Below are 18,892 nucleotides of genomic sequence, written 5' to 3'. Positions count from 1 at the left end.
GATTAGTAAAAAAATCAGCACATTTGCAAAATAGAGAGTCGGTGGTTCGTTCTTGCTCAGGAGATAATTTATATTCTAACGTTGTTTGTGTCTCACGGCTTTTGTATATGTGCACAATGGTACATTCAAGTAAATAAAGAAAAATGTTCGAATAACTATTAAAATTATCAATCAATCAACGAAAGGCATTTTTACATGCGTCTATAATCAATCACGACTATATGTATCAATCAGCGTTTTTTATTGTAAAGAAAAGTTAGCATTTTGGAAACTATAGAGAAAAGGAGAGAATATGAGGACACATTTTAGCAGTTTGGGTAAAAGTCTTTTTAATCAAAGTCAATAGCTTGCAGCGACATTTGTTTGCTGTTTGTTGGATATCCTTTATTCGACAACTTGCACGATGTTCGCAAGCATATATCTGTGCATATCTCTGTGTTTTAACATTTTACTGGTTTTATTCTATTTTTATTTTATGTTGCCATGAGAAAAACCAATTTCAAATCTTTCGTTGATGAACTATTTGACAATTTAAGTTATCTTGTATCAATTTTATCCTAGTGCAAACTGCAGTGCGCACAGCTTTTACGCTCCAGCAATTTCACTGCAGGCTTCGTACGCGCGCGAGTTGCAGCCAGTTGTGTTGATTGGATTTATTAGACGATCAACATCAGGAAGAGAAGGATGCAAATACTTTGGTATATTGCAGCTGGATAGGGTTCTTAAGGCCAAGATGAAAGACAATGTAACATCTGAGCATATAAGGAAAATCCAAATTTAATGGAGAAACTATGATCAGTGTTTTCATTTATGTACACACCTATAATTATATTATACTGTATAATGCCATTGTTGAATAAATAAATGTTTTTTGAACTCGAACTAGTGGCACCAACACATGGGCCGTGATAAACTGTACGTTACAATGCAGGGATAGTTGTTTGATTGGACTGTGAAAGAGCTGTCATCATGGACAGAAAAACTAGGCAAATTATGGCAATGAAAGTGTGTACCAGATGTAACGTTATGAGAAATTACAGAGGGTGGAAGAAGGAAGAGGGCTAATCAGCATTGAAGACTCTATAAGAAAGAACTAGCCTACATGGCTACCTACCTCAAAAAGACTACAGAATGGATGCTTTGATCTGGTTTGAAGGAGAAGAGGTATTAAATGAAAAAAAAAAGAATCTTCTTAAGGATTATCAGAAGAGAGGTGGAAAGCAAACAGTGTCATATATTATTATTAAACAACTAAAACAAGCACAAGCTGGCATCTGGGGTCAAATGTTACAATTGACCAATTGAAAAAATCAATTTATTGAAGCTTAGTTTGGTCTTGTATTGCATTTTTATGGCTATAGGTATCTATTCAGTCACCAATTTGATGTTTTACCATCATGTTACGAAATCTAATCAGATCATTTCATCAGTTGACATGGGTCAACATTTTAATATATGTCAGAGGTAATAAATAAAATAAATGCAGTTATCCAAACTATGAGACGAGTTTGATTTTTTATCAGTAAAGTTATAATTCCTGATAATTTCTTAGGCTACGGATTAGTTTCCATAATTTTCTTTTTTTTACAGGCGCACTAAGCACTTAACAAATTTATTATTATCGGTTATCACTTTTTAAATCCTCATCAGAGAATAGCAGTTGATTGTTAATATCAACTCAGTTAATAGATAAATCTGACCCATTCATGTCTATCCAAACACTAGTCTGTGGGCCTTCTCATTATTAAAATGATTCCCACTCTGACTTTTGTTGTAGAAGGCACAACTATTCTTTCTAAGATTTTGGTATACTCCTGTTTTGATTATCTTATGTACCTCCATGTATTGACCACCTTTTGAAAAAGGTAAGAAATGATCATTTTCAGGGAATACAATCATTCCAAGTAGGATTGCCTTTTTCCCAGTTTCTCTGACAATGATAGTTAATGTCCCATTAAATGGTATCCTTTCTCTTCTTCTTTACGCCGATGGCTCAGGGTGTCCAAGCAACTATGCCAACGACGAGATTCCTCCATGCCTTACGATCCTGTGCCAAACTAACTGTTTCCACAGTTCTAAGACCAGTCTTTGCTGTAACTCCGTCCATCTTATGATTTATCTTGCATTATGCATTCCTCACGATCGCTTATCTTGCACAGTTCGCATTAAAATATATTGCGTTATATTAGTTCCTGATGTCTAGCAATACAGTATTTCTAAAATATTTTTGTTTTTGTTTTTTCAACGATTTTTCTCCAGTTTTTTCCGATCTTACCTAACTTGTACGTACTCCTCTCCATCCATGAAATCCACAATATCTTTTTTAATTTTAATTTCTAATTGTTGTATTTTATTGTCTTGTCAAATTGTATTTTTAGTAATGATCAGCTTCAACTGGATGGACCATGACTCTCGTAAAATATTCTTGTATAACACCATGACTCTAAAATGTGTATCTTATTCTAGTTGTGTCATGCTCAAACATTCCGCTCCATACGTTGCAATCTGGATTACTCGAGTGCTTGGGAATTAGTAAACAGGTCATCAACTAGGCAAATATTCTCTTCATTTTTCTCAAAACAGAAAAAAATTGTGGTGGTTCCTTATAAAAGATAATAAAAACATTTTAAAACATCTTTGGAGAACTTGGTGGCTTCAAAATTGCGCTTAAATGCTTTATCATTCAGATGAAGATCAAAAATACAAATTTGTTTATGACCATAATGCAGGATTATCCCTGTCTTTATGACAACGGTCATGCAATGGATGCATGTATTTAAAAATACAAGTGTATTGGAGATAAAGTTGTAAATACCTTTCTCTCTCACAGATCAAACCGGAACTGTTGTTGACAGGGGAATACGACGCGGAGACACTTGAAGGCCTACACCACCAGCAGAGAGGAAAGATTAGGCCTAAGCAGTAGAAAATGATGGCCCAGCATAAAAATGAAAACAAGTAAGTATTTCAACATGAAGTAATACTATTTCATATAGAATGATTGATTGAACTTTTTATTTCAAACTAAAGATAATATCTAACATTGTTTGTTGTTTTTTTTTCATAAAGAAGAAAAATTTCCTACCTCCATGCAAAAAGAAGTGCACAGAAACAATTACAATGACCAGAAAGAATGGGATACTAGGGCGTTATAACGCCGTAATTAGGGCGTTATAACGCCGTAATTAGAGGGCGTTATAACACTGGATGATGTCTTTGGAACAACAACGAGTGAAAAGATCAAAATGCAATTAATTCTTGCAAACATGCATTTAAGAATTCATCAATGCTCACCGACGAAAATGAAATGTAAGCTGAACATTCTGTCTGACCACATTAGACTTCAAAGCATCAAGCATTAAATGTAATAAATAAAGTGGCTGTTGAAAGTAATAGATGGAACAAGAATTGGAATGTATGCACCAAAGGACAGAAGAGGTAAACATGGGAACCACATAAGCTCTCCAATGAAAAGAAAGAGAAAATGTCATATCATCCATGCATTGCACATTATAGAAAGGAACATGCCCCTAACCGAATTTACCGCCAGCTGAGGTAAACATTACTATGATGCATGAGGACTTCCATTAAGAAATCCAGGTATTTGTAAACCAGATGTTTCGGATTTTGAACATGGACGTTGTGGATGTCAACAGTTGTTCTGGTTGTAAAGAATTGTCTGCGAGAAATCACGATTATTATCTTATAATAGTAGATATTTTTCTTATTCCTGAGAGTGAAACGTGTGAGTACTACGTACGATATTATAACAATTAAGTAGTGTAGGATAGACGATTGATTATCATTGAAGCTAGGAGATGTTTCTTATATTTTCGTACAAACCAAAGTGCTTTTAGATGGCCAAACACGACAAAAAAAACGCTTCTCTGTGTGTCAACTATTTCACTGATTGCTACCGTGAGAGTTACCGTGTGATGGTAAGAGAATGCAATATAACCTTTGCTCGTTTGAGGCTGGTGCAGTTCTACGAGACCTTCACTCCGAAGAAACTGAGACACAAGCGTATCAGTTGGTGTCATCTGGAATCAAAGAGACGTTGCAAGCGATGTTGCAAGTAGCTACATTAAGTTTTACAATCTTCTGACATTTGTTGTACACATTTAAAAACTTCTATCATCCATAATAAAAAATAGTGTCAACCTGGACCTTATTGAAAATAAATTGACTAGTCGATGTTATGGGTCGTCCTTGCATCATTCACTTTGGTTTTATACATTTTTTAATCCTAATTTTGTATTTATTCTTTGTAATAAAATAAAAAATCTGAATAAATTTCAGGGGAGAGACATTGATTTATGCAATAATATTGTAAAGAAAAATGAAACTCAGGGATGCATATTTTTCTGAAAAGTCAAATGCACACATTTCCGCCCTTAGGTTCATACAATGACCCCACTCTGATTCTATTTATTGCAGAAAGTGTCAAATTTCATGTATTTCATTTACAGAAAAGGATATGAATGATATTGGGGACATTTTACAAAGGCTTCGTGGCGCTATAGTATCTTTGCTTGTAACTTTCAAACATAACATTTATCACTGTCATGTAGACAAGAATAGACGGTAACAGACCAACTAGGCCTAGATCATTTAAATATCAAGCAACTTTGGTGAGACGAATTAATCTATAGACATTACATTATATAAATTAATAAACATTATTACTTATTTGATCAACACAACGAGTTACAAGTTTCTATTTATTGCAGAAAGTTTCTACTTTTTCAAGTGACTGGAAGTGCGAGTGGAAACTTGCAAGATGTCAGAAGTTGGATCATCCGTAAGTCCATTTCGATCTAGTTATAGCAAAGGCAAAAGTTGAGTTCGCAATGAAAAGAGCTTCCCTGTTGAGGGTCCAAGCAATTGCCGAGGCAGATGTCTTCAATGAAGAAAATGCAGCGATTTGTCAGGCTTGAGCAGATTCATTGCTCGAAGAAGATGAAGATCTTAATGAGTATGATACATATAGCATCATTAGTGATGTTGAGAGTGACGATAGTACTACCAAGCGTGTCAATCCTAAACCACAGCCAACTTCAAGAAGCCACCATTAGGAATATACTCCTATACCACCACTGTCAAGAAGCCAACTGCAGGAGTACAAAAACCTACCTATACCAGTTCAAGGACCATTATTCAATTAGGAGATTATTCCGCCTCCACCATCGGATCTAGCAAGTCTCGACTCATCACAAGGAATAAATCATATTATTCAAAAACTGCCACCGAATCTTAAAGAAAGCCAACTGCTGATGAACAGCAGTGTAAACTATATGGCAAAAAAGTGTGTGGATTTCAGCGAAACCATTCTTAAAAAACATATTGAAAGTTGTTCAAAAAATGCCACCTAATAAAAAAGGAAGGGAAAGGAGAAGCGAAAACACCAGACAGAAATGGGTTGAAGGTAGAGGACTGAGGACAGCAGTCCACAGAAATGCCCAGAGACTATGCGATTGCACCTGTATGCCTTGATGTAGGGTAGGAAGGAGGGGGTTACCGTGCACCCCCATGATGTATTTTTTTAATGTACATTTTTGTAATCCTGAATATATGTAATTAACATTTTTTGATGTTCCCAAGACGAAATATTGTCCCATGGGGTTTTTTGGGGGCCATTTTGGTGGCCATCTTGGATTTATCAAAATCAAAAATATAGATGGTACTTGACAAAGACTGATCTTAGAGGTCTGATTTTGGTCTTAAATTGTTCAGAATATGCACATTTCTATGTACTATAATGAAAAGTTTTTGTTCAAAATGGCCGTAAATGCCACTTTTGACCTTTGACCTTGTTTTTACATAAGGATCATATCTTGGTAACCCCTGGTCATAAAGATTTTATTTTTGTCTTAAATTATTCAAAATATCCATATTTATATTCGCTTTAATGGAACATATTTTTGAAATTTGACGGGAAATATCATTTTTGACCTTTGACATTATTGCATAACGATTTTCGCAATATTTTTGTATTCGACCTATATCTTGACAACGAGTGATCATAGAGGTTTGATTTTGGTCTTATATTGTTCAGAATATGCACTTTCCTATGTACTATAATAAAACATTTTCATACAAAATGACCGGAAATACGACTTTTGACCTTTGACCTTGTTTTTACATAAGGGACATATCTCGGTAACCAATGGACATAACGATTTTATTTTTGTTTTAAATTGTTCGGAGTATCCATATTTATATTAGCTTTAATGAAACATATTTTTGAAATTTGATGGAAAATATCACTTTTGACCTTTGACATTATTTCCACCCGAGGGTCATATCTCAGTAACCCCTGGTCATAAAGACTATTTTTGTCATAAATTGTTCAGAATATCCATATTTATATAAGATTTAATGAAACATATTTTTGAAAGTTGGCAGGAAATACAACTTTTGACCTTTTACCTTGTTTCTCGGTAACCCCTGGTCATAAAGACTTTATTTTTGTCATAAATTGTTCAGAATATCCAGGAGTGAAGACCTCAATTTTCACAGAATTCTTATATAGTAAGAATGTTTCTGTTTTCAAAATAAAACTATGTATATGTAGGTCTACATATACTCATTCAAAACCCATTTATCAAGTTACTGCAATAGATGTTCAGTCATCGTCCACCTCAAATTCAATTTCTTGTTCATCATCTTCATACTCTTTCAACTCCATGGTCGTTTTCTCAACTAGATCAATAAGATGGGCTGAAAGAATAGGACTGCATGACCAGACTGTCCTGTCACCATGCCCCTGTAGTTCATTCATACTAGTGTGATATCTTGTTTTAATGATTAAATGACAGTTTGGCACGCCCTACATCAGGAAATTTCCAAATAAGAGGAAGTGCCTTCATCTAACCCTCTAAGGTCAAATGTATAGAGGACATATTCCTGGTCAACTTCTTGATATACAAATTTATGTTTCTGTCAAGCCCCGTCAGACTGAGATTCTGACCGCCGTAAAACGTTTAGAAGCATGCACTGCTGAGATTAGGACATGGATGGGCTTAAACTTCCTCAAGCTTAATGAAAAGACCGAGGCGATCGTATTTGGAGTGGAGTTGTGTGTTTAATTTAAGATCCTGCTGGTGCTCCGATTCATAAATAGTTGCGCTCTCAAATACCTCTCAGAATGATCGACAATCAATAAGAAAAAGCGAGAACTAAGATCTAGTCATCAGGTGCTACTGGACATTCAGAGGCGCAAACATAGTTGGGGAGATCGGACTTTCAGTATTGCTGGACCTACAGTAGGTTCTGGAACCACCTATCTTTGAACATTAAACAAACATCATTATTGAGCACCTTTAAGTCACTACTCAAAACTCACATTTTCTGATATTTTTGGTAGCACCATGAGCAATGACTGTTGGAATGGCGCTATATAAATCGAATGATTGATTGATTGATTGATTGATTAGTAGCATCTTCTGACCGCTTAGTATTTATTGTATTACTGTACTGAATACTCAGTAAATGGCTGTAGACAGGCAGCCCAGATACATTTGGTTAGATGAGCTAGGTACCAATATCTGACTATTTAAGTGTGTTAATTTGCATCCTATATACCAATATCATATCACCAAACATTTTGTCCTCTGCAATAGGCCCACCAGACCCCCAGAGGGAGGGCCTACAAATGGTGATAGCATAGCTGAGTGAGGTACCACTCAAAATTAATGCCAAATGAACAAGTTATGTTCATACAATACTAAATGGGTAACGACAGACTAATTGTCTGCTGCACTGCAAGTGCCAGACACCCTAAAGTTCGACTAGAGACCCCCCTTCCCACAAATGGCCTAGATTAGATATTGTAGATACCACCAGCAGCCAATGTTATATGATTTAGCACATTGTAAGAAATACCAAATGACCTATTACAGACTATCTGTACACTGCCTTGGCCCTGGCAGACCCCTCTAAAGTTCGACTAGAGACCCCCCTTCCCACAAATGGCCTAGATTGGATATTGTAGATACCACCAGCAGCCAATGTTATATGATTTAGCACATTGTAAGAAATACCAAATGACCTATTACAGACTATCTGTACACTGCCTTGGCCCTGGCAGACCCCTCTAAAGTTCGACTAACGACCCCCTTCTCCCAACTAGCCTAGCTTAGATATTGTAAATACCACCAGCAACCAATGTTATATGATTTAGCACATTGTAAGGAATACCAACCTATTACAAACTATCTGTACCCTGCCTTGGCCCTGGCAGACCCTCTAAAGTTTGACCATAAGTATACCGTGCGTAACCTTAGATATTGTAGATACCACCAGCAATCAATGCCAACATTAAAAGTCTTTTGGAGATTATGGCCTTGTGAGAAACACTCATCCACTAAATGTAAAAATTTGGGTCCGATATTGGTCTTTACGTTCTTGCTGTACGGAGGATTGAACCAAATGATGTTTCTGTTTCGGGTTTTCTTTTTGGTTGTTTGTTCAGGTGTAGCTCATGTTCATATCCATTATTTCTAAGTGCTTCTTGGTACTGAGGTATTGCTGCATTAAACGAATTTTCATCGGATGAGATGTTTGAGAGTCGTTTATTTATTGCTAGTGGTATATTGCGTAATTGATGGCCGATGATTACTTTCACGATGTACATATAATGGCGTATTGTTTGGTTTGGTGTATATGGGTGGAAGGTACCTGTCCTCAGATCGAGTGTTATGTCAAGAATACCATCAACGTGTAAAATACAATTATCCCCTTTTCTTTCCCTAAATTTTCCATTATTTAATGAAGAATAGAATTTGATTAGAAAATTTATTTTTGTAGCCGTCTATCAGTACTGTTTCCAAAATAAATTGAGATTATGAAGATGTTGACATTAATTTTGTTATTGTCTCTTCCAATTGGACAATAAACACATTCTATTGGATAAAAGTTGTTTGCAGACCTAAAAGTACTGTAGCCACCTTTAATTATGAATAATTATGTAATGAAACGTGTTATCAGACACTTTTTTTAAATTATTTATCAGATACTTTTTTCTAATTTGAGAATTGTTAAGAATTCTCACATTATATGTAAATTATATTTAAATAGGGGTCAAAGGTAAAAAATGACATTTATTGTCAGTTTTTGAGGATAAATCATCATTAGAGTGGATAGCATGTATATTCAAAAGTTTTTTATAAAGTCTGTAATTTTCCCTTTTTCTCAGCATGTTGTTATTTTATTTACATCTTTTAAATTTATTTTTACTTTAAAACAGAAAAAATTCTTACTGTATGAGAATTCTGTGGAAGGTGTTAAATGTGACAATTGATAGTAACATTTATGATCATTGTTTTAAAGCCCCATTCCCTACGTTTTTTGATCTAATTTAAGATCACAAACTATATTTAATGTAAAAATAATACTATATGGTCCTATTGCAATAACTTTTTTCGTCTTTAAACTGTTAAAAATGTGAAAAATAAGTCGATTCTAATAATTATAGCGGCCCGCTATAAATCCCAAAATGCATTGCGCGCGGATTGATATTTTTGTTTTTCACCTGTAATTCGCCCACTTTTCGATCGATCGTGAGGCCAAAACAAATGGAAGACTCCTAACTTTTCAGCGAAAATACCGGGTTTTCCCCAATTTGTATCAACGGAGTCTGGCAAAAATAGAAAGACAATTAATGCAGCAACTATACAACGTCAGGCTAGGTATATAGCTCGCGTACGATGTTTGTACGTTACCGATGTTTACCAGCTAGGCCTACAAAACTAAGCCTAGCTAGGCTAGGCCTAAGACCGTCCACGAGAGGTCGATCGCCGCGAGCTACTTAGGTAGTGCATTGTTTCTCACTTTTTATCATAATTTACCATAAAACGTACATTTAAGACAAGAAATGACATGGTTTAATGTTTTTAAAGTGATATATATGTATTATTTTCCAAAAAACGTCCAAAATTGCAGGGAAGGGGTCTTTAAATAAATATTCATTAGAGTGGATAGAAATATGTATGTTTTGAACAATCTTAGACAAAAAAAATTTGTTACCAAGATATGGCCCTCAAGTGAAAATAAGGTCAAAAGTTGTATTTCATTAAATGTTATATAAATATGGATATTCTGAACAATTTATGACAAAAATAAAGTCTTTATGACCAGGGATTACCGAGATATGACCCTCGGGTGGAAACAAGGTAAAAGGTCAAAAGTTGTATTTCCTGCCAACTTTCAAAAATATGTTTCATTAAATCTTATATAAATATGGATATTCTGAACAATTTATGACAAAAATAAAGTCTTTATGACCAGGGGTTACCGAGATATGACCCTCGGGTGGAAATAATGTCAAAGGTCAAAAGTGATATTTTCCATCAAATTTCAAAAATATGTTTCATTAAAGCTAATATAAATATGGATACTCCGATCAATTAAAAAAAAAAAAAAATCGTTATGACCATTGGTTACCGAGATATGACCCTTATGTAAAAACGAGGTCAAAGGTCAAAAGTCGTATTTCCGGTCATTTTGTATGAAAATGTTTTATTATAGTACATAGGAAAGTGCATATTCTGAACAATATAAGACCAAAATCAAACCTCTATGATCACTCGTTGTCAAGATATAGGTCGAATACAAAAATAACCTAAATTATTGCGAAAATCGTTATGCAATAATGTCAAAGGTCAAAAATGATATTTCCCGTCAAATTTCAAAAATATGTTCCATTAAAGCGAATATAAATATGAATATTTTGAACAATTTAAGACAAAAATAAAATCTTTATGACCAGGGGTTACCAAGATATGACCCTTATGTAAAAACAAGGTCAAAGGTCAAAAGTGGCATTTACAGCCATTTTGAACAAAAACTTTTTATTATAGTACATAGAAATGTGCATATTCTGAACAATTTAAGACCAAGATCAGACCTCTATGATCAGTCTTTGTCAAGTATCGTCTATATTTATGATTTTGATAAATCCAAGATGGCCACCAAAATGGCCCCAAAAAAACCCCATGGGACAATATTTCGTCTTGGGAACATCAAAAAATGTTAATTACATATATTCAGGATTACAAAAATGTACATTAAAAAAATACATCATGGGGGTGCACGGTAACCCCTCCTTCCTACTAGACTATGAAGGATGGGGGAGGTAAAGAATCGGCTGGTTACGATTCAGCCAAGGCAGATGGCATTTAATACTGCAGGAAGAACACACAGAATCTCTTATGGTATTTATGACATAACAAAATTAACAAAAACTAGGTGGTCCATTTTTTAAAATTCTAAATTATGCAAGCGTTTTGTTCCAATAAAATAGTGTATACTGCCCTTCAGCATCAGACGTAAAAACGTATATAATTTGCACATTTCGTGCACTATGGACGGCAAAAGAAGGACCATGAATTGGAGCAGGTAGGAACAAATGAACCTTATTATGTTGATTAAAGAGAAGGCTGATATCATCGAAAGCAAAAAGACTGATTTCAGACAAATGACGCCAAAACATTGGCATGGAAGTACGTTAGATTTGGTGATATTCATTACCTAAAAAATTGTAAGAGCAGTGGAAACGGATGAAGCAGAGTGAAAAAACATTTTTTTTACTTCAAGCAACAATCTCAAGAAGACTGGGGGAGGCCCACCTCCACCTCCTTAGACTGAATTTGCAGAAATAATAGAATCTATAATTCATAGGGAATTGCAATCCACCCGGAACCCTTATATGACGACAACAAGGCAATTGCGGTCTCGGAACTCACGCCAGAGGAGTACCTACTTCCCTTGGCTTCGCTGCCTTCTTCAACCAATGATGCTTCAACATCATCAGAAACATCAACCATGTGAGAACAGGGTAAGCCAGCCAGCATACCTAAGCCTGGAACAAAGGAGGCTGTTAGCTGAGCCAGACAAGCCTAGCACTATGTGCACAATGCATCCAGGCCTAATGAGCAGGGTGAAGGAGGTTGTTGAGGAAATTACTACACAGCACTTCGCAAAGGATGGACAAAAAATAACAAGAGTGGAGACCATCAAGAGAACATATCGACTTTTATTCCATAAGAATGTTGCGCGCATAGTAGATCTTTCGTCTTTAGCTATTGTTATTTGCATTTGTTTTAATATTATATATAAATATATATTACCGCTTTGAAAATGGATATGGTGTCTAGAAGAAGATGTCATAATAAAAACTAAGAACTAAAATTTTGTTTCGTGGATCATTTTAAAAAGTGGTTTAAATTCGTAATATAAGTTATATTATTCAGTCAGAACATAATGTTCAAAACAAAATATTCCCCTAAAACTAGTGAGCACCATCATTTGAAAATGCCAAACCAAAATTTGTATTGTATGTTCAAGCCTGCAAGAAAACAACTCTTATTTTATCTTTTTTTTCTCATAAAAACAAGGTTTGGTCTTCATTAAAAAGGGTAAAAAGGGAAGTAGGGACAATTGGTATTCTTTTCTTGTCTTCTTAAACAACAAGTCCAGCGAGGCTTTCAATTTTATACACAGGTAAAGAATGTTAAAAGGTAAATAAAGATTGATTCTGACCAAGACAAACCAAGAGTATGTTTTTGTCACCTGTACTGAGTATGAGTAGTAGGAGTCAATAAGATCAAATAGGTATATGATAATAATAATAATAATAATTGTGTCAATTATTCTTATCAAAAAGAAATGATAAGAGTAGAAATTGTAGGAAATTTAGCCAAATACAGAAATTTATGTTTAATAAATAGATAACTGACCAAGATAAAACAAGGATATGTTACTTTACTACTGTATTTAGTGTCAATATATTGTATCAATGAGTCAATAAGATAGTATAGGTACACCGGTACTGTATATGATAATTAAATAATTGTGTCATTAGTCATCACCAAGAAATGATAAGAATAGAAATTGTAAGAAATTTAGCCAAAAATAGAAATTTATGTTTAATAATTATACTGAAAAATCAAATGTATATTAACTGGTAAATGTGATAAAGTAAAACGATAGGAAAAAGGGTTAAATCACTAAAACTAAATAATCTAATATTTTATAGTAAATATAATTATATACATGCATCTCATAAGTTATTTGTAGACATAAAAGTGTAATAGATTATAATAACCAGTTGTGATATAAGGTAAATTAATAAATATATACTGTGAAGATCTATATACCTGTACCTTTAAATGGCATGGTGCCTAATTTCAGATTAGTAATAGTAACCCCCCTTAGTAACCAACCATAAAAAAGAATTAAAGACTAATAACCCAGGGTTACAATAAGAAGATTTAAAATGTGTCAAAATACACCCATGCTCCTTTATATGGCAAGCTCTCATTAAAATATGGTAAGTAATAATTCTCTCTACTGAGACTTAATGTATAAATTCCTCTTTACATTTTACATAAACAAAATTATTTTTAAATAGGTGAGTGTGAAACATAATCTTCACCGTTTTTGCAACGTCATGCAATCAATAAATTCTATTTAAATTCCAAAATTGACTGAATACGATAAATGAATCGTGAACTGATAATTAGGAAATCAACTCTCCATATTGGAAGCACATGCAGAAAAAGAGCTCAATTGTGCTCTAGCTTCTAAAATGATCAACAAAACCACATGGATAGAATTTCTTAATGATTAAAAGAGGCAATCTGTGCCAGCGGTGGACTAGTTGAACAATGTTCAGTTGAGTGTACTAAGGATGCTGACACAAAAGATCGTACTTAATTACATTACTTACAGTGCCTATTTATATTTTAATCAAGCTCCTAACAGATTTTAAAAGAGCTATTGAGTGCTCTCCTCTTACATCTTTAAACGACAGTGTTCTGCATTCTTCCAGTGTGTGGCCCAGTAGCATTAACATACATCTAAACTTAAAAATGATTGAATAACAAATACCTGAAAATCGTGTTGTTCTACAGACATTCAATCAATGTTTCAAAACTATGAAATTATTAAAAAAAATGTTATGTTATAAATCAGTGATTGTATTTAAAGGCAAACAATGATATGCCTTACATAAATTTTAAATTATATATAAATAAAGCAGTTGAACATTAACTACTGACAAACAGTCTTATAAAGGTAGGCTTATGCCGACACAAAACTCAACACAACTCAACTGTGTGTCGACATAAGCACTCGGTGCAAAAGAATGCAACTGACCAAATTAATGCACAAACTACTTTGACAAAAAAAGTGTGATGTGCCTAAATACGGTAGCAATATGCTTAAATATGGTAGTGATATATCATCATGTCCATATATGGGCACATCAAATTTTTTTGTCACATAAAGTTTGATAGTGTAGACAGTGCTTAAGAGCAGTTTAACTGAAAGGAACTAAACATGACTAAAAACAATGAATCATGTCCCAGTTGAATGTCAACAATGTCTCTTTCATATGACAACAAAACCAATCACACACTGGTTTACGTTGGTTGTTTAGAAGTGGAACTAGTTCCTTCCAGTCAGGGTCAAGTTGCTTTCAGTCTCAGGCCGACATAAGCCTACCTTAACATCTATATACACTCATATGGTCGAACAGTAGCCTCCACAAGGACTTGCTCCACTGTGGCCTCCTTGCGATATTACCATACCAGAAGAGTCATTGTTTTCCCATAGTCCAGGTGTTTGAATAATCTAAAATCAAAAGAACACATACAGTGGGCGCAGTACCAATATTAAGTAAGTCCACAATTTTCTTCAATTAAATAATTAAAGAAATGTCTTTTGAGTGAGGAGCAGGGAGAGAAGGGCCTAGCATTGACAACTATGAACACATTACTGTACAAAAATGATTTCATGAACAAAAGATTCGTCAAGCAAGTACAGCCCATATACCAAATAAAAATTTACCTAAGAAATATCAAAAGCTCGTCTAATTCAATTTTACTATTTTTAGCGATCAATCCTCCACAGCATGTTTATACGTGGAAATGAAAATGGAGTTCGCTCTTGGTATCCCTGCCATTAGAAACACAAACTTATTCTAGAGATTACCTAGACCTTTGCATGTGAATTCAGTTACCTTTTCTACTAATTCTTCAAAAGCACACTGGACTCCATCTTTTGTTTTAGCACTGGCCTCAATAAAAAGCATAGAATGTTTCTTTGCAAACTTTAAACCTTCTTCTCTTGAAACTGCTCGATCATCCTTAAAAAAATTTAAATATTATTCAAAATGATATCATTTGTACTTTAAAATATTTATAAATAAGTCTATTTTGAATGAAGGAAATCAAATAATTACATTTGAAAACCTATTTTTGATGTCCTATAAGTTACATGTTCTGTACGTCATAGAAGAATGTTTTGTTAATTCCTTTAGAACTACATAATCAATATAAGAAAATATTTTGTGTAGGTACTGTAGCTTGATAAATGTGGCATGGATGTACTTCATAAATATATTCAATAAACTCTTACTTTCAAAGACTAATAATAATATGCAATTTCTTCTGGTCCCGTACGTCACAAATGTATTAATTACATAACAACTTCACTAATAGATAATACATTATTTAATGTTCATATAATGGTACTAAGAAGTGTTACAAAAAGCAAAAAAGACTAGAGATGATGTTCTTCTTGGATGGATAAAAACACATTTCAGTCTCAAAAATGTCCTGTACGCCATATTTCAAATAGGTTGGACCTGCCCAATACTGGAAAAAAGTTTTAATGTTAAAATTATGTTTCTTTACCTTGTCAATCTTGTTTCCTACTAACATTTTAACAATATCAACTTTAGTAGAGAATGTTTCAAGTTCACTCAACCATTGATTCAAACGTTGAAATGTTGATTTGTTGCTTACATCATAGACTATATATAAAAAATGATATGTATACATGAATGTATACATGAATGTAATGTTAGCATTGGTACTGACTGGGTGATAGTATCTCTCCTAAGCCATGTTGACACAAATTTAGTCCTATATCGCTCCACATTCAATTGATGTGGAGAGCATGTATGTATATTTTTAACATGTGTGTGGCAATATAAAAAACAAAATGGCACAAATTACTACACATTGAAGAAAGAGTAGTGTAGATCAAAATGTCAATGGTAAATATCTGAACCAATTAGCACATTTAATATAGTTTTATTTTAACTATATTTACCTAATATACAGCCTTGTGCACCTCTATAATAACTTGGAGTTAACGTACGAAACCTTTCTTGACCAGCTGTGTCCTATAAGTGTTAAATAACTAAAATTTGAATCTAAGTTTTCTTTATTTAAATATCATATTGTCATAGTGAATGCCAGGCAATGACCTGGAAGTTTGAGCCCCTCTCAAGATTTTTTTTTGCCATTTAAAGTTGTCTCAATGATGTACTGAGTGAAATCACTGTATGTCAGAATAGGGAAACCATACAATGTACTCCCCGACGTAAAGCTACTTCGCAGTGCGGTCATAGGAAAAAGAAAGGAAGCAAGACCCATCACACCCATTACATTCAGACATCATTATAAGTAGATCAGGAAGGCTTAGACTGACACAGAAAAAAAATATCCACAAACCGTTTCAGATTTTCACCAATGTACATAGCAATAGCATGCAATTTATGTAACAAAAACTTTTCAAGATAGTCACTTGTATCATTTGTATTTATTTATATAGCTATCACATCGTATTATTTATTCTACTCAGGTACAAAACATATCTCGAAATTGTTAACAATTTTGACAATAAAGTTATATTGTATCTTGTAAAAAGGATGCTTAAAAAATTACATACCATTTGATTACCCAACCATAATTGAGATTGTTCTACAAATTTTACAAAATAAATTAAACAAAAATTACTTGCCCATATTGCTAGCTTTGCTGTGTTACCAGTTCCCTCGATTGCTAATGTTTTTACTTTAAAATCAACACCTAAAAAAAAAAAATTAAAGAATTACAATTTCTATTTTCAAAAAAGCTTTTCGAATGAGATTTTAATTCTGTATGACACCACCATTAATACGGCATACAGTAGTTCCTAACCACACTATATTACATTATGACCAGTAGGTACTATAATAATTAGAAAATATTTAAATTAATTTACAATTAAATTTTTTAATATGAAGATCATAGACATGCCTATTTCTTCTACAAACATTCTGAAGTAAATTATTAATTGGAATAATTTAATGGAAAAAAAAACTAAATGAAAAATACAAAATACGTGTTTTTACAGCGGTAATAGCAACAACACTTACCTATAGTAGCTGGTTGATCAGGATCAAAAGTGTCGTCTGTAAAACGCAACAGTAAACTGTAATATAGTATCAAAATGAATTCAATTCAATTCTTTTTATCATTGCATTTAAATACAGTACATAGAAAATTGTGTTGGACACTTCGACTACAGCAAAATACAATTATAAAAAACAAACAGAAGCATACACCCACAAATTCTCCATCAATTTTATACTCCAAAAAAATATATACCAAGTGACATAGGAAAAGTAAATGAGGTACTGAAAGAAAAGCCCAAAACCAATTGCGGCGCACCAGGTACTGGAAGATGTGCCTAGGCCTAGAGTAAATGAAACAGTTTTATGTTTATGTTGAAGTAAGCCTATATATAGGTTGTGGCAACATATATTTCATATAAATATAGCCTAGGCCTATTATATAATATATCTTTGAATTGATATCATCGAACGTTATTTTATTATTATTTTTTGTACACCAAAACATTGTCATTTGTCGTATTCGATTTAGACTTTCACCGTTGAGTACAGTTTTTCCATTGAGTACTTCTTTAACGGAGTATTTTGAGCGTTGAGATTGTTCTTAACGAAAAAGCTTTCGTTGTCAACGTTTTCTATTCGAATGACTTTCTGTTGAGCACAAATCTACAATTCAAATACAAAAAGTACTCAACGAATATTTACGTTGACAACGAAAGTTCCCAATCGAATATGACAATTATTGATATCTGTCGTATTCGAGTGGACCGTTGAGTACTTCTTTAACGGAGTATTTTGAGCATTGAGATTGTTCTTAACGAAAAAGCTTTCGTTGTCAACGTTTTCTATTCGAATGACTTTCTGTTGAGCACAAATTTATAATTCGAATACAAACAGTACTCAACGAATCTCTACGTTGACAACGAAAGTTCCCAATCGAATACGACAAAATTGTTTGTTGTTTTATTACATATTAACTTTAGTCTACAGATTATACTATCATCATCATGCTTTTTATAACCGTTTGTATTTATTACATTCAGTTATTATATCATCATTATTAGTACGTGTTCGTGGAGACCCGATCGTCTTCCCTTTATTTTTATAATGAGCCCGATCATCTAATTATATTAGGCCCGAACGTCCAAAAGTCTTTTAAAAAGCCCGATCGTCTGTCAATCCTTTGGCTACCTAGGCCTAGGCCTAGTAGTACCTAGCCTAGGCTAGAGTATATTTATGAATTATTAATAGCTTAATGATCAAAATGTTTACCTTGATTTTCCAACGCCACTTTCACCAATTATCAATATTTTCAAAGTAGTTAATATATCTTCGTCACTCATAGTAAGGATGTTTTATATTAAACGATACACAGCAAAACAACAATGTCACAAAAATAACGACGACGACGAAGTAGCAAAGTTGGAGGTATATTTAGAGCATCATTCTGATGACTACTAGAGCATTCTCTACTTCTGTATGGAGCGCCATTTATGCCTTTATTAACTTCAATAATAGAAATAGTACTACGGTAACTGCTCAAGTGGACCCAATTTAGCACCAGTGTAGCACAGTGATATAAAATAGTCACTATTTTTAATATCGTTTCGTATATACCCATATCACCCCGAATGTTCCTCATTTTGTAGTACTCTTTGGTACGGTGGCTTCTTTTCAACGGATATGTTTCTTTTCCACATGGGGTTC

General features: G+C 33.8%; 2 protein-coding genes across 2 annotated transcripts in view; one reads left to right on the top strand and one right to left on the bottom strand.

Moving 5' to 3' along the window:
- The window catches only part of LOC140054221 (small ribosomal subunit protein eS8-like), a 225,609-nt gene that overhangs the window by 75,025 nt on the left and 131,692 nt on the right, over positions 1-18,892 (top strand). The window lies entirely within an intron of this gene.
- On the bottom strand, positions 12,017-18,580 carry LOC140054025 (ras-related protein Rab-18-B-like). The gene is made up of 7 exons (XM_072098827.1): positions 18,458-18,580; positions 17,210-17,265; positions 16,813-16,880; positions 16,120-16,192; positions 15,699-15,817; positions 15,023-15,148; positions 12,017-14,634 (listed from the first exon to the last, which is right to left on the bottom strand). The coding sequence occupies exons 1-7, from the start codon at positions 18,526-18,528 to the stop codon at positions 14,524-14,526; spliced, it is 624 nt and encodes a 207-aa protein (XP_071954928.1). The 5' UTR covers positions 18,529-18,580; the 3' UTR covers positions 12,017-14,523.

This window comes from Antedon mediterranea, chromosome 1, assembly GCF_964355755.1.
Source record: "Antedon mediterranea chromosome 1, ecAntMedi1.1, whole genome shotgun sequence".
Classification (NCBI taxonomy): Eukaryota; Metazoa; Echinodermata; class Crinoidea; order Comatulida; family Antedonidae; genus Antedon; species Antedon mediterranea.
The sequence above is the reverse complement of the archived record's forward strand: the minus strand, read 5'-3'. Positions and strand labels throughout refer to the sequence as shown.